The 25445-nt window shown below is 43.3% G+C and overlaps 1 protein-coding gene across 3 annotated transcripts in view; it reads left to right on the top strand.

Moving 5' to 3' along the window:
• Positions 1–25445, top strand: part of FILIP1 (filamin A interacting protein 1) — a 349281-nt gene that overhangs the window by 268136 nt on the left and 55700 nt on the right. For all 3 annotated transcript variants that reach the window (XM_019967040.2, XM_019967042.2, XM_070795472.1), the window contains exons 3-4: positions 6122–6295; positions 14597–14775. In XM_019967040.2, coding sequence (XP_019822599.1) covers positions 6122–6295; positions 14597–14775 — 353 coding nt within the window. The remainder of the gene's footprint in view (positions 1–6121; positions 6296–14596; positions 14776–25445) is intronic.

Raw genomic sequence — 25445 nt, 5'->3', positions numbered from 1 at the left:
AATAAACTTCAGAAGAAGAAAGTGACTCCTAAACTGTAGACAAGAATGTCAGATGGAAGAGCAGAAGTTGAAAAATGTAATTGTTTAGATCTTTTAAACAAGGCTAGTTAAGGTTGTTCTGAGCTTTTCAGTGTCAGTTTATGCCTCTCTGACTTTACATCAATTAATTTTAATTTTCTTTCTTTTAACAAATATTTACTGAGTTGCTATCATGCAGGCAGGCACTCTTTTAGTAGACACTGTAGACATAGTCCCTGACCTCAAAGCAGCTCACAGCCTAGGAGACAAGGAGGCCAAGTAAACTAATAAATTACCTTATTTAAATAGATACAGAACATTGAGTTGAGTTCCCAGAATGGGAAAGTATTTACAGAATGGGTATATGTTAGTCTTCCAGGACCATCTTTCCTAGGGTCCCTTAGCTCAATGCAGTGATATTCATATTCATATTTAGGTAGCAAATTAAATATATGAAAAAGTGATAGTTTTTAAAAACGGTGACATTCTGTTTCTTCCAGAGAAGCATAGAAATAAATTTATTCTGTCTTCAAAATATATCCCCCATTCAAGGTCAACCACTCTTAGCAGGGCATGGCTTGTTTGAGGTGTGCAATGTCAGCAGTTAGGAGCAGGCATCTCAAACTTCCTACCTGGCTGTGTTCCCTCTCAACTTAAGTAAGTGGACCATCATGCTGGGGATCATGGTGGCACCATCTAAGAAGCTGTCCCAAGCTGTTCACCTCAAGCAAATGTTTTCTAAGTCTTCTGTTTTGCCCTAAACATTCAAGTCAATATTAATATTGTATCAATGTTCTGAAAGAGTTTTAAACTACTTACCACCCACCCCAAGTCTTTAACTAATCTGAGAGCTTCAAGAGGAGGCACCGTGTTGAATTTGAAGTTCAGTGGCTCATCTTGATTCCCCATCCTCCCAGAGTTAGACATGTACCCATTTAGAAGTGCGGAATGTCTTTGTCACATGGGCATAAACACTAAATATTGTCTCTCACTCATCATGGATTTTCCCAAAGATTAAAAAATCCCACAAGTTTAAAACATAGTTAAAGTTGTCACCAGGCACAGTCATCAACATTGGAACTGTGCCTTTGAAGAAAGCTAAGTTCTGGAAACACTGTCAGTGAAATTCAGTTCTTGAGTAGAGTAAGTCCATCATGGCTGCCCTGCAAGATGTAGGAACATTTTGGAATATCCAGTCTCCTATCCACTCCCTGTTTGCCCTTGCATAACCAACTCATCCCAGTTTGCCTGGGACTGTCCTGATTTGCCAAAGTCCAGTTTTGTGGGATTTTGTTCTTCTTAGTCCCAAAATGAGAGAGTTGGTCACCTTCATTTGCACAGAGGTAGCAAATACTTTCACCAGTTCCCTGCAACCCTCCTGGTTTATATTGGTGGTCTCAAGTGACCACAATTCCTTGGTGAAGATCAGTGAGATTGAAGACCCAATGAGAACAGGAGAAACCTCTGGGGCAAGCACATCCTTGGGAATCAGATGGTCCTGCTGGGGGGCTTGAGCTAACATAGCAGATAATTTAAGTGCTTTTGGTGTTGAATTGACCTAAAGTAGTGAGGAGCCTGGTCTTTCCAGGTGGGGCTAGTGGTAAAGAAGCTGTCAGCCAATGCAGGAGATGTAAAGACACTTAGGTTTGATCCCCTGGGTTGGGAAGGTCCCCTGGAGAAGGGCATGACAACCCACTCCCATATTTTTGTCTGGATAATCCCTGGGACAGAGGAGCCTGGCAGGCTACTGTCCACAGTGTCGCAAAGAGTTGTGCATGACTTAAGCGACTTAGCACTCATGCACACAGTGAGGACTCTGGTGGGCTCTAGCCCATGGGGGTCACAAAGAGTTGAACACGATCAAGCACACGAACACAGTGATGTCTCAGTGCAGCTTTGCATTAATCACAGTTTCTGGATCGCACCATTAGACATGCTGATTCAGAATCTGTGCGTTTTTAACACAGGGAATGAGCTTTCTATCACACCAATCTGACCATGTCACAATTCTGTGGCTCAGAAATTCCAAGGCTCAGACTTTCCTGGTGGCCCAGTGGATAAGAATGTGCCTGCCAATGCAGGGGACACAGGTTCAATCCCTGCTCTGGGAAGATTCCACAAGCTGAGGAGCAACAAAGCCCATGCACCATAACCACTGAGCCCACGCTCTAGAGCACGTGAGCCTCAATTACTGAGCCTGCAAGCTGCAACGACTGAAGCCCATGCACCTGGAGTCTGCATTCCGCAACAAAAGAAGCCACCGTAGTGAGAAGCCCGCACACCACAACCACAGAGTAGCCCCCGTAGTCTAGTCTCTAGACTAGTCTCACTGCAACTAGAGAAAGCCTGGGCACAGCAATGAAGACCCAGCTCAGCCCAAACAAAACAAACAAACAAACAAAAAGAAAGTCCAAGGTTTCTTGCTATTTCATGATAAAACGCACACTCACTGTCTGGTTTACAGGCTTTTCATGACTTGTCCCTTGTTTATCACTCTAGCCTCCTGTGGCCTCAGCGCAGGCATCTAAATCCATTCAGTTTGACCTTTGCCTACAGGCTTCCCTTGGCCAAGAACAGTCTTACCCTAGCTCCACCTGTCTTTATCCAGCTGAAGTACTCATGTGAGATTTCATGTCACTTTCTCCAGGAAGCCTCCTCTCAGCTCAGATTCAAGTCATAAAGACTCTTCTGAAGTTCTTAGTCTTTGATATCTCCTCCGTCCTAAGGCTTACCGTGTTATAATGTAAATGTCTTTCGATTGTTTTTGTGGTTTCCCTCTAGAGTGCAATGCCTCAGAGTGCAATTATATCTCCAATACTGAATGTGCAAAAATATTTATTGAAGGGATGACTGGATTCAGCCCTCTTTTGAACTATGTCACCTGTGTGGGCTCCACCTCTCCTGTGTCTTATTCTGTTGCCTCCCTCCCTACTTTGACAGCCAAGTCCACAGTGTGTGTGCATGCTAAGCCGCTTCAGTCATGTCCAGTTCTTTGCGACCCAATGGACTCACCAGGCTCCTCTGTCCATGGGATTTTCCAGGCAAGAATACTGGAGTGGGTTGCCATGCCATCCTCCAGGGATCTTTCCGACCCAGGGATCGAACTCACACCTCCTGCAGCTCCTGACTTGCAGGTGGATTCTTTACAGCTAAGCCACTGGGGAAGCCCCAAAGTCCAGAGACCCACCTTTCACTTGGTGAATGAATCACACATTCACCTGTTGGCCTTGGGCTTTGCAGAGCGGCTCTCTGCTGCCCTCAAATGTTTTGGATCAGCTCTTTATGCAGCCAGTTGAGACAACCCGTTGTTCCCTGGAGTGCGGTTTCAATTCAGCATGGCCATCTTTGTTCTTGGACTCTGTAGGCCTCCCTTGGCAGGAAGGGTTACTATGTAGGATGGAAGAAAGGATGGGATCCCTCTGTGCCTGTTTCTATACCCTAATCTTCTGTTCATTCCCCATCATCATGGCTAAGTCAACTAAACATTTTCATTGTCTCTTCTCCCTCTGATCTCCTTCTCTCTCCTTTCTTAAACTCTCTTCAAAGTATTTCTCCCTCTGGTTGTTTTACATCTTTAAATACAGTGGTTTATTTAACAGCTTCCCAGAACCCTAAGACTTTAACTGCTTGCTTGTGGTAAAACTTCCATGTGAAAACAGTCATGTTCAACAACAGGAACTTTCTTACACTTTGAATTTCATTCCTTTCTACAAAAATTAACAAGACTCTCAAAGCAGAGATGTAAAGTGGTTTTATTTAATTGAATCATGATTCAATTATTGAGTCATGTTTAAAGTAATAAAAAATATTTATTGTGATCACATCTTCATTATTTCACTGATGAAACAGATACCATGGTTTAATTAGTGAATTATGAATGACTGATTTACCATATTAAACCATTTTAAATAAGTGATTTATAGGCAACATGTATATTCCTTCCATGATTATTATTACAGCAATTAAAAAGCTTTTAGTTCCTGATGAATAATGTGATTCTAAATATATAATGCACAATGTTACATAACCATGACCTCTTTTCCTTTGGTAATTGGTGTCTAGGGTAATTGAACTCAGAATGAAATGTGTGGTATATGTAGTATATCACAATCAATACAGTTCAAGCATAAGCACATTTTTTAGGGAGAGAAGAAATGGGTGTTTCATATCAGTTGTTTTCTTCTAAGAGAATTCGAAAGATTTGGTTAAAAAGAAACATACCAATAATATTTACATATTTTTGAACCAGATAGCTTAAACTTTTAAACTAAAATAGCTACCTATTTACAGTTGTAAAGCTCTTTGTTTACACTGTCTGATAACAATGGACATACCTTGGACTCCTTCAGGACAAGATCACCATACACAGATGTGGAGCTGGGCCTTGTACAGGGGTGCCTGGCAAAGGACTCGGTAGGAGTCCACTTTTCACGCTAGGCAGGCTGCACCCTAACTCAGAGCTGTGACTCCTGGAAGAAGCAGGCACCTCTTTCTTTTTTTTTTTTTTTTTTTTCTTCCAATTTTATTTTATTTTTAAACTTTACATAATTGTATTAGTTTTGCCAAATATCAAAATGAATCCGCCACAGGTTTGCAAAAAACGCTGCATAGCTAGCCTGACGCTGTGTCTGTGCTTTGTCCTTTTGCCCTGCACGGAAACACATTGCCTTTCCATTAAACTATTTTCTGACTTACACTTTCTCACTAATCCCAAACCACTGGTTTCTTCAAAATTAATATTTTCCATCTTTGTCTTGAAAGAACACATGTATATGTGGCAGAAACAATATGGGGAAAATCTGCAAATTCCAGTCTATTGACGTTTCTGTGATAAATTCATCTTTGGCCATTTGGAATTAGATGAATTCAGAGACTACGAAAAAGCAATAAAAGCAAGAAATCTCATGAAAGACAAACTTTATACTAGGGGTCCTGTCTCAGAGATAAGAGTTAGCTCCTTTCTTTAGAATGCTGTGATAATGAGCCAGGTTTATGATTTAAAACCCACTATTAGCATCACATAGGGGAAAAAAATCTCCTCCACTGTCACAGACTGAAATTCTGTTGCCACCAGTTTGTTCTTTGGTACAAGCTGGGATGAAGTCAGGGTACTTCGTACCCATCACCTTTACTGGAAAAACAAGTATACAACCAAATGGGAGTACGTTTAGTAAATGTCAGTTCCATCATAGCTACAAAGTTCATCAGTCCTCATCAGTAGGAAATATATTCAGATATATTTGTATTATGTGATGCGGACCACAGTCAATAGGACTGAAAGCCTATGATCATGTGGTTTTCTCAAGAGCGTGAACAAGACACTAAAATTTTGCTAAAAAAACAAAAGAACAACTCCCATTCCATCAACCTGACTCCTCTGACTGGCAGTCTGGATATCACAGGAGTTAAATTTCATATACATGTTTATGTATGGCTGAGTCTCTGCTGTTCACCTGAAACGACAACATTGATAATCGACTATAGCCCAATACAAAATGCTTTTGGTATTATAAAAACAAATTTTTTTCACCTTCAAGTGGGAATACATTAAATTGAGAAGCCCCACCCAGCATCATGTGAGCTGCCGACCATGTGTTACTGTGCAAGATGGATCACTTGATGGGAAACAGGAAATCGCTAATAAAGGTTGTTTTTGTTAATTACACATGGAGTAAAAACCAGAAGGGGAGAGAGCAGGGTTTTATTTTAAGCCAGATTTGAGTACTACATTGAGGGCATAAATAGAAAACTTTACATCGTCGTTGACCTCATGAGCACTGAAATGGGCTAAGTACCCCTAGGAGCAGTCCTCCCCCTTCTCAGAATCATTTCTACTTACAGCAATTTTTATGTAGTTAATATTAGCACAAACCCTTTTCTCTGCATGCCTGCTTCCTAGCAACCTGAAGCAGAGTATCTGCTTGCCAATCTGCTTTTGGTAAAAAAAAAAAAAAAAAAAAAAAAGAACAAAAAGCACCCAGTGGATTTGCCAATAACCGTGACGAGACACGGGATATATTCAATAAACTCCGTGTTGATTTTGTGAGCCCGGCAAAGGATACATGTTGTCAACCGTTTGACCTTGCTGTGCTTTCCATCACAGGCCAGGGAAGATGTGATCCACATGCTGAAGACGGAGAAAACTAAGCCTGAGGTTCTGGAGGCTCATTACGGGTCTGCGGAGCCAGAGAAAGTGCTCCGGGTCCTGCACCGAGACGCCATCCTGGCCCAGGAGAAGTCCATAGGAGAAGATGTGTATGAGAAACCCATCTCAGAGGTAAAAACTTACCCCTACAAGTCCCCCAGCAGGGAGCCTCAAAGGGAGGTCTCTGCATCCTTCCATTTGACACACTTCAACATTTCCTTTCAAAGGCAAACATTTATTTAAGATGCCCTATTCCCTGTTGGCTCAGATGGTAAAGAATCTGCCTGCAATGCAGGATACTTGGGTTTGACCCCTGGGTGAGGAAGATCCCCTGCAGAAGGGAATGGCAACCCACTCCAGTATTCTTGCCTGGAGAATACCATGGACAGAGGAATCTAGTGGGTTATAGTCCATGGGGTTACAAAGAGTCGGACAAGACTGAGTGACTAACTCAGTGACTAATTTCAATCTAGAATTAAAGTATAATTTAATAATTCATGAATTATTGTGGATACAGTTCACTGATAAGAATTGTAGAAGTATTTTCTTAAATGTACTTAAAGCCCAAAATATATTTCTCATGTGGTTATGATAGTTACCTGCTCTTCAGTTTTTTATTCTTTTACAGGTGATATGTATAAAATTTTGAGGTGCTTATGGGTTTTAGCATTGCATTTTCAGATTATTATCAAACTGGTAGCCTAAAACTAAATTGATTTTTATTATTGATATTTATGGTTATAAAGCCACTTGGTTTTTATATCTTATAAAAGACTTGGTCATAATTTAAATGGTCTCATGTGATTGGCTAAAACATAAAAGTTGAGGCAAAATTCCAATGGAAGGTTTAGAGCAGGGAATCTAATAGGACAATATTTAATCATTTTTATACAGGACTGTATTAGAAACTCTTGCTGTTAATTACTCATAATGTTAAAAGTACATGTTAAAAATACTCTCACGTCAAAGTTGGATTTGGATGCAGAATCAGAGAACCAGTTGATGGATCTAGACATACTGACCCTTTGGAATTCATGTAAAAAAAATCATAGATGTGAAATTAGTATTATAAATTAATAATGAACACAGAAATGAAAGTATGAAGCAAGTTGTTGTAATTTAACTTAAGACAAGCCTTTGCAGCAACTTAGTTTGACAGATCTCAGAAAGATCTGCTTTAGAACGTATTCACAACAGATTGATGGCTCCACAATTTTGTAATTTCTGCAACAAGAATGAACTGGAGTTCTGTTCTCATCTTTTCTCTAAACAATAAGAGAGAATTATATGATAGGATGGGCTTCCCAGGTGGCGCTAGATGTAAAGAACCCACCTGCCAATGCAGGAGACATAAGAGATGTGTGTTCGATCCCTGGGTAGGGAAGATCCCCTGGAGGAGGGCATGGCAACCCACTCCATATTCTTGCCTGGGGAATCCCATGGGCAGAGGAGCCTGGCAGGCTATAGTTCATAGGGTCACAAAGAGTCAGACACACCTGAAGTGAGTTAGCACGCATGCATATTATGATAGGATAGAGTCAACTGGCTGGATCCAATTTCACATCTGAGATAATCCCTGGCTTGTGCAGGTCACTTCCGCTCTTTAAGCTTTGGGGTTCTCTGTCACGTGTACGTCTCATGGACTTGCAAGGACTAAATGAAGCAATGCCTGGAAAACTTTTAACATAGTTTCTGGAACATAATAGCTACTCAACAAATATCAGTATTTGCTGGGAGCTGAGGGTGATAATTGCTCACACTCTTTATCAGTTCCCAACTTGGAGGGATGTGAGGAGTAAAAGACACAGGGGAAAGATCAATTTTATATTGTTATTATAACCACCTGGATTGAAGAACTCGGCTTGGTTAAAGAGCATCATTTGGGCATCTTAATTCTTTTCTTCCAAGTTAGAGCTTGGAATAACCCCTAACGGGAGAGGTAGGTCTTCAGAGCACACACACCCAGAATCACTGCCTCCCGCCCACATGATGATGCTTCTTGGTTCCTTCCCCGCTCAACAGTCTGAAGCATTGTTCTTCCCTGGGGAGGAGTGAATGATGAGGAAGAGGGAAAAACAGAAGCTACTTTTCCCAACACTGGCAAAAACGAGAGAAAGAGGATGCTGCAAGGAGAAAAGATTCCCCTACCATTTATAGATTTTTGGTTTCTTAACCCTTTGGGCTTTATAATCAAGTTCTTGCTACTCAGGAGCAAGGGAGTTGCTTCCAAGTTCATGATGCAAGAATCTCATATGTCACTGTTCCATTACCTCCTGGGACTATGAGCAGATAGTCTAGCTTTTGTTCCTAGAAGTCATGCTGTATCTGCATGCATTCATGTTAATTCAGTCCTGTCTGACTCTTTGTGAACCTATGGACTGTAACCCATCATGTTCCTCTGTCCATGGGATTCTCCAGGCAAGAATATTGGAGAGGGTTGCCATGCCCTCCTCAAAGGGACCTTCCCAACCCAGGGATCGAACCTGTGTCTCTTATGTCTCCTGCATTAGCAGGTGGGTTCTTTACGGCTAGGGCCACCTGGGAAGCCCAGAAGTCATGCTGTACCTCAAGCCAAAAACCACTGCTCATTCTACTTTTCATACCAAATTAGGCCCAACTAGGTCATCCAACAGAACCCATTAAAGGTTAAGCAGTGAACCCAACATGGTAGATTCCCCCCCTTGCCAGGTATCTGGGGAGAAATTAAACAGAGAATATTAAATCCCCCAGAACTTCCTTGTACATTAAATTCTAAGATATCAAAATTCTTAATTCTTAAGCAAAATTTCAAAGAAATTAAGCTTTCGGTTTCTTTCCTTCCCAAATTCTTATTCTGCTTAGCCTTAGCCAGAGGGATTTTAATCTGAGGCATTTTCAAAGATGAATGAATATATCCTGACCTCCTCTATTCTGTTTATTCAAAGAGGCTAAAGATTATTAGGACACATGCAGTTACCATAGTATCAATCTCGCATTCATAAATTATTAAAAATGCAAGAAAAGCCCCAGCTCCAAGGTCAATTTATCTCAAGAGGAATGATTTCTTGACCTCAGGACTCAGCATAACGCAGACTCATGTTACTCTTACCAAGACTGAAGCAGAAATTTTGGGGATGTCTGAGGAAAGGAGGATGGATAGAGAAAATCTTTAGCTCTGACAGGATGCTAGTCAGCGTGGGGGAAGCTGTCCCCATCAGATGGAGTCTGCCACCATCAAGAGCTTAATAATTGTGGGGCATGGCAAACCTTGGGTGGGGTGGAGGAATCTGTTTGCATGTACTATCCTTGCCCTGAGTGACACTTGAAACACATCTCTCTTTTTTCAAAGCTCAGGGATGTTTGAGTGGTGACATCCTACATGCCTAGGTCTTCCCACCTGAATGTTTAAAACCTCTGAAATCATTTGCTTTTTTCATTAACAATGCCCAGAACTAGGCAACCCATCTCATACCAGTGGTTTTTCTTACTGCCCCCTTATTTCAGGGGTGGCACCCCTTCTCCCAGGTGACTTTCTGAAACCTCCCTGCCTTACTGCCAAGTGGGAACCATACCGTACCCAGGTGACCATTCCTCAGAACTTCCCTTCTCTCTTATGTTTGAACTTTCTAATTCTTAAGTAACTTGTCCTACTCAAGGCAACAAAAGTATTGCCTTTTGTCACAACTTTTCTCCAGTAGGAAGGCTCAGCTGAGTTTTACTGGTATTGTTGTCTTCAACATTTTGACTAGTTTTTCAAATGGTCCCTCTCTTCCTCCATCACTATTTTAGGGGCTGTCGAGTTTTTTCCTTTTTATCTTTTTTTGCCTCTACTTCCCCTGTGGTTTCAGGCTTCCCAGGTGGCGCCAGTGGTGAAGAATCCACCTGCCAAGGCAGGAGATTCAAGAGACATGGGTTCAATCCCTGGGTCAGGAAGATCCCCTGGCATAGGAGATGGCAACCCACCTCAGCATTCTTGTCTGGAAAATTCCATGGACAGAGGAGACTGGCAGGCTACAGTCAAAGGGGTTGCAAAAGAGTCAGACACAACTGAGCAACTGAGCGTGCACACACACACACACACACACACACACACACACACCCGATGCTTTCAGACTCAGACATTTGTTTTCTGTATATTACCTTCCACACTGTGCATCGTGTGGTCACCCTCCATGAGAGAAGCAAAACCAAGGAGTGACGAGTCTGCCAAGAGGAACCCTTGTTCAACACAAATCTTATCTACTTTTACTTTCTTGAGTTGGATGATCCCTCCTCAGGAGATTTCCACAACACACCTGTGCTTGGACACATCTGCTGCTGTCCTGCCCTACTCCCCTTTCATTTCATCTTTCCCTCAAAATTGACATCTTCAAGTTTCTTGTGTATGTTCACTCAGAGCCCGTCTGGGATAGCTGACACCCTGAGACTCTCCCCAAATTGTTTCAAATATCCTACCCTGACCTTTTCAAGTTTTAATTCTTACGTCTGTCTACATTTTATGTAACCAATCTGAATAGCTGTTGCAGTCTGCAAGAGAAGGGCGCTGTGTGATCTCATGAAGAACCTCCGCAGTTTTGCAGTATGCTCCCCAAGTGTTTCCTGGATCCTGATTCATCTATTCTTTTTGGTGGAGGGGGGTGTCAAGTTGCTCTGCTCTCTAGGCTCTCCAGTCTCTTCTTCCTCTGTCACCCACTGTGATTCAACAAGGACTAAAATATCTCCTTTTCTATAGCTTTATCTTTCAGAGCATTTCGATCCATTTTCCTTCTGTGTAAACACACTTTGGTCTTTTAAGACCTCCCATTTCAAGTAGATTTCTCGCTTCCTAAATTCCTTAATACTCTTCCCCTTAGCCCTATGTTGATAATAGACTAAAAATCAGTTCCTAAATCGTGATTCTTTCATCTGAAACATACTGAAATTTCTCCCCATCTCAAGTCCCTGAACTTCTCCACCAACTTGATTCAGGTACTATGATGATCTCATTCAATTTTCCTTCCACCTCTATCCAAGTGGAAGCTACATTTCCAAAGGAATCGGTGCCCATTTCACTTTCACTATTCAGTAATAAGAACTCCTGTTCCTCTGTGGTTGAGCCACCGTTTGGAGCCTGAAAACCAAAAGCCATGGGACACAGTGTACACAATTAACGAATCTACAGAGCTCACAGTTATGGGAGCGGTCTTCAGAGTCTCAGGACAAGCTACACAGATATAGGAGGTTAGTCCACCTCGGCTCTCTCCTAGGAGCTCCGTGCCGTTCCAAACAAAGTAACGAGTCACAGGGTCTGGCAAGGCTGCTCTATTGCTACCCATGTCAGTTCTTACATCCAGAATTTAAAACTGAAAGCTAAATCCTCATACACTAATGCTTTGTTGCTAAAGAGGAATTTACTAGCTTTGCGGTTTAAAATCTAGGTTTGCAGTTCTGGGTGGAAAAGGCAGTGTACGCATCAGCGTCTCAGCATCCTTCCATAGGCATTCAGGGACAAAAAGACCATCTTCCTGATTATGCAGTCAGTACTGAGGTCAAGCAGAGCTGATGCAGGTGAGGTGAATGTGGCCCCTGACACCAGCCACTTCGGGGCCTAGCCCCAGCGTGGTAGCTGCTGAGAACAGAACAGCCAAGGGCCCACAGGGACAGAACATATTTAAGCTAGGGCCGAGAGGTCCCACCTAGGCTGCCCCAGAGCAATTAATATCAGCATACGCTGTTTTTTCTCTAGATACCCCGACAGTGTCTCTCTCTCTGGATACTTCAGTCAACCATCCAATTAATAACGCCCCCATCTTCTCCTCTTTTGAAAGGCTGGAGGAATAACTGCAGGAGTCTGACATATGACTTGAAAGATTAACTTCAGTATTGACATAAATAGATAGATCACCACCACCAGTTTCTAATCAGCTTCTCTCCTAAACTCTGGAGGGAGCAGTGAGGGAGAGTTTGGACCCTCAGAGCACAGAGTACCATTTTATGTAGACAGGGTCAAAACTAAGAAATGAAAAGGCTGGACTTCTAATGCCCAGCTCCCTGTCCCAAATACAACCTTCAAATATGTCACCCTTCCTTTATTAGGGAGGAGTGGGTCAGGGTATCAAGAAACAGGTGGAAGCTGTTCCTCCAAATAGTCTCAAAAGGAGGGAAGGCCTTACTTTACAACGAAGTTGTTGTTCAGCCGCTTGGTGGTGTCTGACTCTTTGCAATCCCATGGACTTGCGGCACACCAGGCTTCCCTGTATTTCACTACCTCCTGGAGTTCACAAACTCATGTCTATCGAGTCGATGATGCCATCCAACCATCTCATCCTCCGTTGCCACTTTATCCTTGTTGCCCTCAATCTTTGCCAGCATCAGAGTCTTTTCCAGTGAGTCGGCTCTTCTCATCAGGTGTCCAAGGTATTGGAGTTTCAGCTTCATGAAGTCAGAAGGATCAAAAAGGGGAAAGAGTTGCTCCTTCTACATTTCTGATGATGTTCCAGCAATGCTTGACAAATTCGATAGCATGTGGTAAAAATCACACTCGTGGAGATATGCAGAGTGCTTGGGGAGAATATTTTGTAATAGGAGCTGTCTCAATGAGAAAGTCTCTTGTATAGACTGTCCCATTTACACTGCAGAAATGTATCAGAACACATAAAAGTACAATTAGCCTCCCTGACGATCTCAGGCATGACAGGCCACCAGATCGCCTGGGTTTCGCCAGTCTGTTGGTCACCTGCTCTTAGGCAAGGGGGTGGAGGTCTAATCAGAAGGCACTGAGGATTATGGGGGTAATATCTCTTTTGCTTTGGGCCCCACAAATGATTCATTCACAATGAAGGGATACATACAATTGTGGAGGGAACCTCAGATCCTCCTTATGACTGAAGGGCAAACATGGAACATCCAAAGAATAGCTCTGGAGCTGATCCCCACGGAGCTACTCCACTGAGTCTTACGGAGTTGGCTGTGGGATTAAGAATGGATCCTAGGACTTCCCTGGTGATCCAGTGGTTAAGAATCCATCTGCCAATGTAGGGGTCACAGGTTCGATCCCTGGTCCGGGAGGATACCACATGCGGCAGGGCACCTAAGCCAGTGTGCCACAAGTACTGGGCCCATGCTCTAGAGCCCATGCTCTCCAACAAGAGAAGCCACTAAAATGAGAAGCTCAAGCATCACAATTAGAGAGTAGCCCCTGCTTTCCACAATTAGGGAGAGCCTGCCCTCAGCAACAAAGATCCAGTGCAGCTAAAAAAAAAAAGAATGGATCCTAAATATGTCTGATTCACCCAGAACAGTGATTCTCAACAGGGGGGTGGAGGGGCATGGGGACTTTCCCTTCAGGTGACATCTGACAACATTTGTGGATAGCTTTGTCACAACTGCAGGTTTTAGTACCAGCATCTAGAGGTCACAGGCCAGGGATGCTGCTGAGCATCCTCCAATGCACAGGAAATAAGAATTAATTGGCCAAAAATGTCACTAGTGCTGTGGGTTGTGAACTCCTGCACTAGGGTTTGGAGAGGAGAGTAGGATGGAGAACTGTCAATACTGTAAGATTGGGTCCTATTCAACAAACATTTACTGAACACTTACATTGTCCCAAGCTCTGTGTTAAGCACCAGGAACTAAAAAGATGACCAAGGCATGGCCCCTTAGAGATCTTATAACCTGGCCAGAGACACAGGCACAAAACGTCCTGTAAAAATATTTGATAAGATCTCTTAGTTTGAGATATGTGCTCTCCACAAATTCTGAGATTCTCCCTATATTTAGTATCTCTTAAAAGCAGAGGATTGTGGGTCCTTCACATACTTTTCCTAGAAATTCACTTAACTACAGGCCTTAAAAAAAAAAAAAAAATGGCTGCTGCAATGATAATTTCTTTCTACCAGGGGAGGAATTTGTTACATGTGCCTGCCGAGCTCTTTATTTTTGTGAGATTAGGTGGGATGCTCTTCTCTTTCTTTCTGAGTATAGGCCTTTGCGCTGTCTCATCGAAACAGTAAGTCTGTTTAGGAACCACGCATAGGTGCATAGAAAAAGGTCAGAGGCCAGAAGTTACTACAGCCTTACCACCTAGTTCATACAGTCAGCTGACCTAGAGAACATGATGGAATCAGGGGGAAAGCAGAGAATAGCAGACCCCATGCCCTCCCCTTCAGGTAATAAACCACTGGGCTTAGTTGCTCAGTCATGTCCCACTCTTTGTGAACCTATGGACTGCAGCCCACCAGACTCTTCTGTCCATGGGATTCTCCAGGCAAGAATAATGGAGTGGGTTGTCATGCCCTCCTCCAGCGGATCTTCCCAACCCAGGGATTGAACCCAGGTCTCCCTCTTTGCAGTCGTATTCTTCACCATCTGAGCCACCAGGGAAGCCCTGATAAATCAAGAGACAAATTATTATTATTTAGAGTCATAAGTAAATGAAATAAAATATTACGTTCTTTCCCATGTTGGCTTACTCAGCTGGACAGACTCGAGGAAAAGCAGAAGGAAACCTACCGGCGCATGCTAGAGCAGCTGCTTCTGGCTGAAAAGTGTCACAGGCGCACGGTGTACGAGCTGGAGAACGAGAAGCACAAGCACACGGACTACATGAACAAGAGCGACGATTTCACCAACCTGCTGGAGCAGGAGCGGGAGAGGTAACTGCGCATGCTCGTTGGGGGGCGCGCTCTCATCCTGCCCACTTCCCTCCAGGGGTCAGATTTCCATCCAGGAACTTCGGAGACACTTGCCTGGAGCCTAATTCCTAACTTCTGAATGGTTTGCAGAGAGTGAGACAGACTTTGCCTGGAACTATTAATGTGACCATGTTGGGGGTTCATACAAGTATGACAACACACTGATGTGAAAAGCCAGAAAGCCATACTCAGGGAGCTTCCATTTTAACTTGATCAACGAAGCACCTCCGTTTGAAAAGCCTCTCTACTAATTGCCGTTTGTTAGAAATAATCTATTTTTCCTCTTTGGGGTTAAAATCCACTTCTTCGGAGAAACAAATTACTCAATTTAACCATTTATTAATAAAATGAATCCTATTCATTCTTAACACGGTTATGGAAAATCTTACTATTTGGTTGTTATAAATTACTTAACTAGAATTACCTACTTAACTTTCTCAGGAACTCAGTGTAAAACAAAACAAATTTAAAAATTCAGTGTATGTGTGTTAGTTGCTTAGTCGTGTCCGACTCTTTGCAACCCCATAGACCTCAAATATGGAGAAGGCAATGGCACCCCACTCCAGTACTCTTGCATGGAAAATCCCTTGGATGGAGGAGCCTGGTAGGCTGCAGTCTATGGGGTCGCTAGGAGTCGGACAGGACTGAGCGATTTCACTTTCACTTTTCACTTTCATGCATTGGAGAAGGAAATGGCAACCCACTCCAGTGTTCTTGCCTGGAGAATCCCAGGGACGGGAGAGCCTGGTGGGCTGCCGTCTATGGGGTCGCACAGAGTCGGACACGACTGACACGACTTAGCAGTAGCAGACCTCAAATATGTAGGTAATTTTCTCAGACCAGGGATTGCCACGTTTGAAGCAGAGACTTCAAATAGAAACGCTTTGATACTATCCAGCTTTTTCAGCATCTTCTTTTTATCTTATTCTTTTCCTTTTCCTTCCTTCAGCTGAATGGTTACATCTGTGAATTCCACGATCTTTGAACCAATAACACTGAATCGTGATGCTTTGAGTTACCAACCATGTCCTCGGCTGTGTTTAGGGCTTGCAAATAAGAGCCATTTGGAAAGAGCTTCATCAGTCCCAGCTTTGCTGTGTCTGTTTAGTTACAAAAAGGAGATCTGATCTTCCCATATTAGTTTATTTGTAGAAAAAGTTATTTCGATAACAGAGTAATTAAAAGCCTGAAACAGAATAGGTTTGTGTTAAAATTCTTGGAAGTTATTGGTAATGTTTACTCATTATTGGACTTGGCACATCCCTTGAGGGAGGAGAAATGGATGAGGGAGCAAAGGCTGAAGTAGTACATGTAATACCCTCCTCTTATGGTGTAGCTGGTAAAAAGTCAGCTTTCCAATGCAGGAGACACAAGGGATGCAGATTCCATCCCTAGGTGGGGAAGCTCCCTGGAATACACTGCAACCCACTCCATTCTTGCAGTGGATTTTTCAATCCTGGAAAATCCCATGGACAGCGGAACCTGGTGCACGCATGCAGGTGCTCGCACACACACACACACCCCGTTTTAAGCCTGTCTTCTGTTCCTAGAGGCTCAAGTTTAGCAACTTCTTGTTTGGATAAATGCTGCTGCTAAGTCGCTTCAGTCGTGTCCGACTCTGTGCGACCCCATAGACGGTAGCCCACGAGGCTCCCCTGTCCCTGGGATTCTCCAGGCAAGAACACTGGAGTGGGTTGCCATTTCCTTCTTCATGTTTGGATAAATAGATGGTCTAATTTGATATTTTGGGGAAACCAACCAGAATAAACTCCACCTCCTCAACTTCTATGAACTTTCCAACCTCAAGCATAGGTAGTGAAAACAAGATTTTAATGTTGGTGTAAAATCATGTATATCTAGGTGTCTTGTATTGGACTGTGGTCAGCTAATAGTAGCAACTTGTTTGATATCTCTTTTAAAGATCTGAAATCTAATAATTTTAGAGAACAGCTGTGTGAATTATTTTCTGGTCTGTTTGTAAACCATTTGGTCTAGAATGAGATATGTCTGCTTTTTTCTGCAATTTCCCACCTAAGCTAAACGCCTGAGGTGAATTCATCTACAGTGGTTGTATATAAATGAAGCATGTGGATGGAGAGATTGTACTTACCTAGCTGCTTCTTTTTCTTTCTTTTCCTAATTTCTGTGTATTATGAGAATCGTGGAAATAATAACAGTTGATGGAGAGCTTTATAGTTCGCAAAATACTTTTATAGTCATTATACAGTGAGCTTGTCCCAAGTGTATTTATTTTCTAACTTCATATTGACCAATTCGAGACGAACAATCCCAATTCCCCATCCCTCCACTGGAGTTGTTTCATTTTACCAGAGCAAGTACACAGTGATCTCTCATGAACAAAGTGTCGTGTGTGTGCTTGCTCAGTCGCCTCAGTCGGGTCCGACTCTTTGTGACCCCATGGACTGTAGCCCCCAAGCTCCTCTGTCCATGGGATTCTTCAGGCAAGAATACTGGAGTGGGTTGCCATTTCCTCCTACAAAAGTGCTGTGTAGAAAGTTTTAAAAATCAAAACTGCATTTAAAAATGATATGCCTCAAGCTGTTTTTCATAGTAATACATTGATGAGCACTACTGGGATATGTTACCAAAAGTACGTGCTTATCCAACTACTCTATGGCTTTGAAATAGTATTTTTGACTCAATAGGTTATACTTCAGTGCTTTATATTTTTTCCTGTCAGTGTTCTTGTCCAGGCCGCTCCCCACCAACTGATTGCCAGCGCACATGCTGTGGGTCCACGCTCACCAGACACTCATTATGCTAAATTAGACACTCTCACTAGGAGGACTGTGATAACTTAAAGTGGCATTCTCTGCATTTCTCTGTGTTCTGAAGCAGCCACAGTGACTGGCTTTGCTGAATTCCTGAAGCAGTGAAGCCTTTAGGATTTTCTCAAAGGTCAGGCCCGGGAATCCTGCTGCCCTTTGGAAGCAACCCTGCTAAATCTGCTTGGGGTTAAATCCTTCTTTGAAGTAAGCGATCATAATTAGATCTGCTTATGGGGGCTGGCAGTTTGCTGACCTGGGGCTTGCTTTCCTGTGGGCAATGTCACCAGGGGCTTGTCCCCCACAGGCCCTGGGCTGTGACTCAGGGAGGCCCCAGCGCCCCAAGTGGCTGCCGCACCTGGACTACTGCTGACAGAGAGCTGGCTTTTCCAAGCCTGAGTGGGAGTCCCGGCATAGACTATTCCAAGTACTTCATTTGCTTTTTTGTTTTGCTCTCCCTTCCCTCTTTCTCCAGAAAAGTCCCTTTTGTGAGGAAAAAAAGAGAAGAGAGAAAGAGAGCCAAGAACTTTCCTTCAGAAACATTTCCCTTTGTTTTTCCTGTGAGCATGTGTCAGGGAAGGAAAAAAATGAGACTTGAGATAAGCCCAGGTGGTTTGGTCCTTAGAATCACCCAGCTTCTACTGCAGGTGCGGCTCTGTAGGCTGCCTCCATCTAGACAGCTTCTGATTAGGGGGTGGCCAGAGGAGGGGATGCAAAGCCAGGGGACTCGCCAGACATGTATTGCATCTAGGCTCCATTGTCTATGCTTGTCCTACATTTGAAACGCCCCTGATTCTGGGAAAGATTGAAGTCAGGAGGAGAATGGTTGGATGGCATCACCAACTCAATGGACATGAGTTTGAATAAACTCTGGGAGTTGGTGATGGACAGGGAAGCCTGGTGTGCTGCAGTCCATGGGGTTGCAAAGCGTTGGACACAACTGAACAACTGAACTGACTCTGTAAGTGTTTCTCACATCCTCTGGAAAATGGTTAAAGATAATAAAAAGGGACCCAGGCAGATAGGATCAATAGCAATCAAGATTCAGAGAAATCCTTGGTTAAAAAAAAAAAAAGCCTTGGCTTAACGAGCATTGCAAAAGACTTCTGAGGTCAGCCCTTCCAAGTCTCTCATTCTACAGGCTGAGTAACTGGGGCCCAGGATAAATGACATGGCTCAACTCAGACCACAGAGCAGGGCACTGGGCCAGCACCGCTGTACGAATGAGTCCCTTGTGCAGAATGGCTTGTTTTATGTTTTCTTTGTATGCGTGGGCTCCCCACCTCCAAGCTCTTATGTCCAAACTATGACACAGAATCTTATTAATAAAAGGCAGAATTATGGTTATCAGGAGGATATAAGCAGATATTTTAGGACCAGTGGTGTCTTTAGACTGTCAAGATAGGAGAAGCTTTGGAACAGCATCTGTTGGAAGCAGCAGCCGGGGGACTTGTTTTGGAGCAGAGTTTGAGTAGCACACACCAGTGTTCCACTTCTGATGTATTCTGATGGGAGACTGATGCTGGTTATAGCGGAGGTAAATAAAGCACCCCTCCAAGCTTCCCCATTGTTGTGGCCACTGACCTGGACCCTGAAAGTGTAAAAACTAAGGAAGCAGAAGTTATTTTTCATTTTTCAGAAGTTGTTTAGTTCATCCTATATAAAAATTTCACAAATTAAGTGCCTGCTGCTGCTGCTGCTGCTAAGTCGCTTCAGTCGTGTCTGACTCTGTGCGGCCCTATAGATGGCAGCCCACCAGGCTCCCCCGTCCCTGGGATTCTCCAGGCAAGAACACTGGAGTGGGTTTCCATTGCCTTCTCCAATGCATGAAAGTGGAAAGTGAAAAGTGAAAGTGAAGTCGCTCAGTCGTGTCCGATCCTCAGTGACCCCATGGACTGCAGCCTACCAGGTTCCTCCATCCGTGGGATTTTCCAGACAAGAGTACTGGAGTGGGGTGCCATTGCCTTCTCCAAATTAAGTGCCTAAGAGGACTAATATATTTCTCTGGGCTTCCTTTACTCTAAGTCAAAAGACTGATCATAATCTACTACCATCATTTACTTCATGTTTATTTTTACAAATAGTTACAGTTATATTCCCAAGTTGGGAATAGTTATATTCCCAAATCAAAAAGTGAAAATAGCATAAATAATGCACTGGCTTAACTAGCACTATTTACAATATACATGAAAGTATCCTTCATTGCATTAAGATAAAGACCATTTTTAACTGTTATAGTCTCCGCATTTTGAGTTAGCTTGACCTTAAAAGACATAATTCTGAGCACATGAGATCACCCTCAGAATTTATAACTTTATTCTCTGTATGAACTGAAAGACTGCTAATTTTAATCACGCACTGCTCTAGGGCTGCTTCAAGAATGTCAGAATACAGGGAATACAGTTACATCAAAAAGTACTTTGGAACTTACAGAAATATTTGAGGGGGATGTATGTACATGTTTGTGTGTGTAAATTACGTGAGGAGGGCTGTCTAAATCTTTAACCAGAGTTATAAATTTGAAAGCGTTTGGATTCTATAGGCTCAACTGGCCCTACATAAATAATTACATCATCGTGTAGTATTGCAGCAAACCTTCCAAGTATAGGTTTGTTTTTTTTTTAAAAATCACAAACCAGCATCTCAAGAGAAATCTCTTAACTAGCACATGCAGGAATGGGGGCCTGATACAGGGGAAATTTTCAAGCCCTGTTTTGATGGTGTTCCTTTAGGCCTGGTAAGCGGGGACAGGCTACACCATTGCTCTCGCCTGTGTCCAGGAATGACCGGAGCAAGTTTGTGAAGTCACTCTAGTGGCCTGGGATCCTAGGAGATATTCTTGGCTCACATTATAGAAGATGCACATCTGGTTCCCTGGCATATTTCCCTTAAGTTTCTTCGATTTAGCTGGCTTATCTCTATCACAGTAAAATGGACTTTTCTCCATGGTAGCACTTTGTAGAAAAGTATCGCTGCTGACATGTAAACCATCAAGTTTGATCACGCAGACAGTAATCGATAGGTGGGAGGTACTGGCAGGAAACAGCAGAGCCTTCTCGTCTGTGCTTAGCCCGAGGCTTTATGCTGCTCACTAGTGGGTTAGATGGAGAAGGCAATGGCACCCCACTCCAGTACTCTTGCCTGGAAAATCCCATGGATGGAGGAGCCTGGTAGGATGCAGTCCATGGGGTCACTAAGAGTCGGACACGACTGAGCGACTTCACTTTCACTTTTCACTTTCATGCATTGGAGAAGGAAATGGGAATCCACTCCAGTGTTCTTGCCTGGAGAATCCCAGGGACGGGGGAGCCTGGTGGGCTGCCGTCTATGGGGTCGCACAGAGTCGGACACGACTGAAGTGACTTAGCAGTAGCAGCAGCAGTGGGTTAGATGTCATTGACACCCCTGATACATTGGACACACACACGTCTTGTTTAATCCTTATAAAACTGTATGAAGGGACTTCCCTGGTGGTCCTGTGGTAAAAAAAGAAAAAAAAAATCTGCCTGCCAATGTGGGTTCAATCCCTGGTCCGGAAAGATTCTACATGTTATGGATCACCTAAGCCTGTGCACCACCACTACTGCTGAGCCATTGCTCTGGAACCCATGCTCCATAACAAGAGAAGCCAGCAAAATGAGAAGCCCCTGACCACAACCAGGAGGAGCCTCGCTCTCTGAAACTAGAGAGAGCTGGCACAAGGAGACCCAGTGCAGCCAAATTAACAAGTTAAAAATAGATAAATAAATCTTTTAAAACTGTATGAAGTGTAGTGACTATCCCTATTTAGAAGATGGGAAAGCAGACTAAATTCCTTCCACCAAGGTCACTTGCCAACAGTTAATTGGAAGAATCAATGTTTGAACTGAATTTCTTACAGTAAAAACTGACAAACAACAAAAAAAAACCTTTTGCACTTCCAAGTTCTTATCTTCTGATTGAAATGAACACCTCATTTCTCCAACGTTTGGAGGAAGGAAAGATGACTTAAAATGTTGATTCTTTGGATGGCACATCCATTCTGTCTGTGGGTTCGGGATTCAAATTCATAGATTTTAACTCATCATGAGATATGCCACCTACTATCAATATCCTACTGACTAAGAAAACTACTAGGAATAGACAGCTTCTAAGAAAGGAGAGGAATTAGAATTCAGAGACTCAATCACAGTTTGACAGTTGACCTTCTGAAAGAACGCCAGGACCAAACTCCACCTTCCAATTCCTCTTACCCTTGTGATATGCAAATCCTACTGGAAAATGTGATTGAAATGATGGAGGTTGAGGTGATTTAGACTTCGCACAGCTAGGGCATTTGTGTTGAGGGGTAGGTGGGAACTGTGTAAAGGAAGTGATGTTGTGTCTTACCTAAAGGGACCAGGCAATCAATGACTCAGATAACTTCCCAAAGTTGCAAGATGGAAAAGGAGTTGGTCCTCTTAAAAGACCCCAGTCATTAACCTATCTACGATTAGCACTGTGGAGCTAGGAGCCTGCTACTCATCCTGAACTGGACACTCCATGGATGAAATATGAATAAGCCCACTAAAAATGCCCTTGAGGTTCATTTCACCAGATCCCAGCTATACAAAAATGCCAAGCCTTCAGTGGATGTGATTGTTTTCCAAGCTTTATAGAGTTCTCGTTCTCATTGAATTAACAGCCTCTGATCTAAGATTCTTCAGAGTTTTAGTAATAAAACTTTGAACAGATATGCCAGGGAAGGTTGATTATCTGATCAACATAATTTTCTAACTAATCAAAGGTTATGATATGAATTAATTTACTTTTTCTGTTTTGGAAAATATTTCTCAAATATATTTTACTTTTTCATGAAAATGTTGACTATACCACAAGATCCAATTAAGTCATATTTGATGATTCAGGATCTTATAGCGCTGTGCCCTGAGTAATTCTGTATGTTACAACCTCAGGGCCTATTAGATTAGATTCAAATCTAAATGTCAATTATGCTTGCATTTTACTGTGGATAGGATGGTGGAAGATGTTTTCCAGATATGAGCGTTTAACCTGGCTAACCAAGAATTTTAGTTAATTAGATTCAGCATATTTGAACTTTTACAACAACAACAGCAACAGAACTTGAACCAAGAAGGACTCTGATACTATTCAAAAGGGCGGGATAATAACTGAAGAAAATTGGCCATGAGAAAGGAAACACATTGAAAGGGAGGGCTTGAGAGACAACAGGCAAGAAACATATTTTACTGCCTAAGATTTTAGCATGTAAGAATATACCAGTCCTGTTATTTGATACACTTTATTAAAGGAAAGTCCTAGGAAACGTGAGAATAGAGAATGTATCTATAGTTTGAATGTGAGAGATAAAGGGTGGCCAGCTCATCAGAGTCTCTCTGGACCAGAATCAATCACCAAATTGTTCTCTTTTGATTCCAGGAAGTTGCCAGACAGTTCTGGAAACTCTAAATACCTGAGTCACTGAAGGGGCCTCTTCTGAGAGAAACAGAGGCAGCTTCTTTCACAGAACTTTTCTTCTTTCTGTTGCATGACTCTGTCAATGCTGGTCACACCCAGTTAGCCCGGAAGTGGACAGCTGTCTGGACAGAAATCACAGAGGCCACACACTCAGATGCCTTAGGTGCCAGGGAAATAGCTGAAGGGCACAGATCCAGCTGTTTAGCACACACTGCAGACACGGAGGGATTCCCGGGATGCAGAGCCAGCTCTGACTACCGGGAGAAGTCACCATCCAGCTCAGTCCAGCTGACCCTGGCTCAGGGTCACCAATTCAGATTTTTCAGGAAAAGGAAGAACTCTGATTCGAGTAAAATCTTCTGAGTCACTGTTCACTGGAATTTATAAAACAATGTGCAGTGAACAAAACTCACCTGTCGGCTGTTGAGTCTCTAATGCAGCTGGTTTGAACCTTGGTGACCTAGACATTAGGGAGGCTAGGGCCTCAGAGGAAGCACGGCACGAGAATCCTGCTGAATAGTGTGTTCTGTTGATGGTGATGAACTAGCTCATTGAGACACTCTCTTGAAGCATATGAAACAGAAAGAAATAAAGACAACAGAAGCAAAGGAAAAACTCAGCAGAGACAGAAATTCGAAGAATAAGGAATATCTCCCTCATAGGACTGGGTTTCAGTAGACACCTCTCTCTGATCAGGTGCCCAGAATTGGGTCACAAGTGAGTGGTCTTGAGTTACTGCCGCTGCAGGTGTATGCTCCGCAGGTGTACAGTCTTCCACTTCTCCCAGGGCCTGAGTGGCTGTGGAGACAGGTTTCTGCATTAAATCATTCTGGGGTATTCTTTCCCAGAATTCCCTGGGTGACTCTGTCCCTTACTACTTCAAAGACTGTGTCATTCAATTTTAATATTGTTACAGCTTTTCATTTGCCCCATTATAAGAATTTACTGCAGTGTGATAATAATTGGATTTTTTAACCTAATTTCTTCTGTCACCCTGTGACCCGGTCCTCATCTGAGCAGCCAGCCAAGAGAAATTATCGCCTCGAGGGAAAGTGGCCACAGCTGGAGGAGGGAAGTCAATAGCTTGCCTCCTGGATTCCAGAAGCGAGTACATATGTGTAGCTTGAGATAGAATATATAATCAAGTTGATTCAATTTTTGTCGCTCCTCCTTTCCTGTTTAGATAAGCTGCTTCTCTTAAGAGAAGAGCAAGACAGCAAGAGAAGTCAATGTCACAGGAACAGACGATGCAAAAGAAGAGGCTCTGTTCTGAGTTTACTTGGGGTGTGGGGGTGTGGGTGGAAAAGTGGAGAGAAATATAAACCCCAGATACATGGGTGTGAAGAATTTGAGAATGGAGCCATCACTAGGTAGAGTCCAAGAGTGTCTCGGTCTGCTTGGGCTGCCATAACAAAATAGACTGTGTGGCTTAAACAGTAGAAGTTTATTTTCTCACAGTTCTGGATGCTGCACGTTCAAGATCAGGGTCCCAGAATTGCCAGGGTCTGGTGAGGCCTCTCTTCCTGACCTGCAGACGTCCACCTTCTCACCGTGTTCTCACATAGTCTTTTCTCTGCGCATGGACGTGGAGAGAGGTCTTCTTAGAGGGCCTCCAGTTCTGTTGGATTAGTACCCTACCATTATGGCTTCATTTAACCTTTATTACCTCCATAAAGCTGTATCTCCAAACACAGTCACACTGGGGGTAGGCCTTCAATATATGAATTTCAGGGGGCAGATAGCAAAGGGCATGGCAAAACTTGTGGTTCTCCAATAACTCAAGAGAAAGAGAATAAAACTTGGTATTTGATGAGTCTAGTTGGAGAGAGCTTGGTATAGCTTCAGTATCCTGCCACCCTAAAGGAATATCTAGATTTTTTTCCCCCTGTGTCCCTTTAAGGCCATGGGAATAGCTGATTCAGGACCGGATGTGAGAACAGAACTGTGACCCATTTGGATCAGCAGTTTGAGCAGGAGGACAGCTGAGGCCAGAGACCACAGTGTGCACCTCAGAGAATGCCAGCGTGGAAGGATGACGCCTCTGTGACCTCTCCCTCATCCCCGACGGCCCCAGGACGCAGCCCCAACTCCAGAAATGGAGTTCTGAAGGGGACACTGATTGACTGAGGAGTCTTTAGATTTGCAAAGGAAAACCTCTGAGTGTACCCAGAATTAACTAAAATAAAGTAGGATGGGGCAAAGGCTGCAGTGGTGGCAGCAGCTGGCCAGTGTAAGATGACAGCAGGTGAGGCGGCTGGGCCTGGGACAGCAGGAGCAGCCGCTGGCAGAAGGGGACCCAAGACAGGAAGCCAGATGCTGGGCCTCGGCGACTCATGTACTTGTGTCTGCTCCAGCCAGACACCCCACCTTGACCAACCCATCCTTCAG

Source organism: Bos indicus, chromosome 9 (assembly GCF_029378745.1).
Source record: "Bos indicus isolate NIAB-ARS_2022 breed Sahiwal x Tharparkar chromosome 9, NIAB-ARS_B.indTharparkar_mat_pri_1.0, whole genome shotgun sequence".
Taxonomy (NCBI): domain Eukaryota; kingdom Metazoa; phylum Chordata; class Mammalia; order Artiodactyla; family Bovidae; genus Bos; species Bos indicus.
This window is presented reverse-complemented; position numbering and strand designations above follow the sequence as displayed.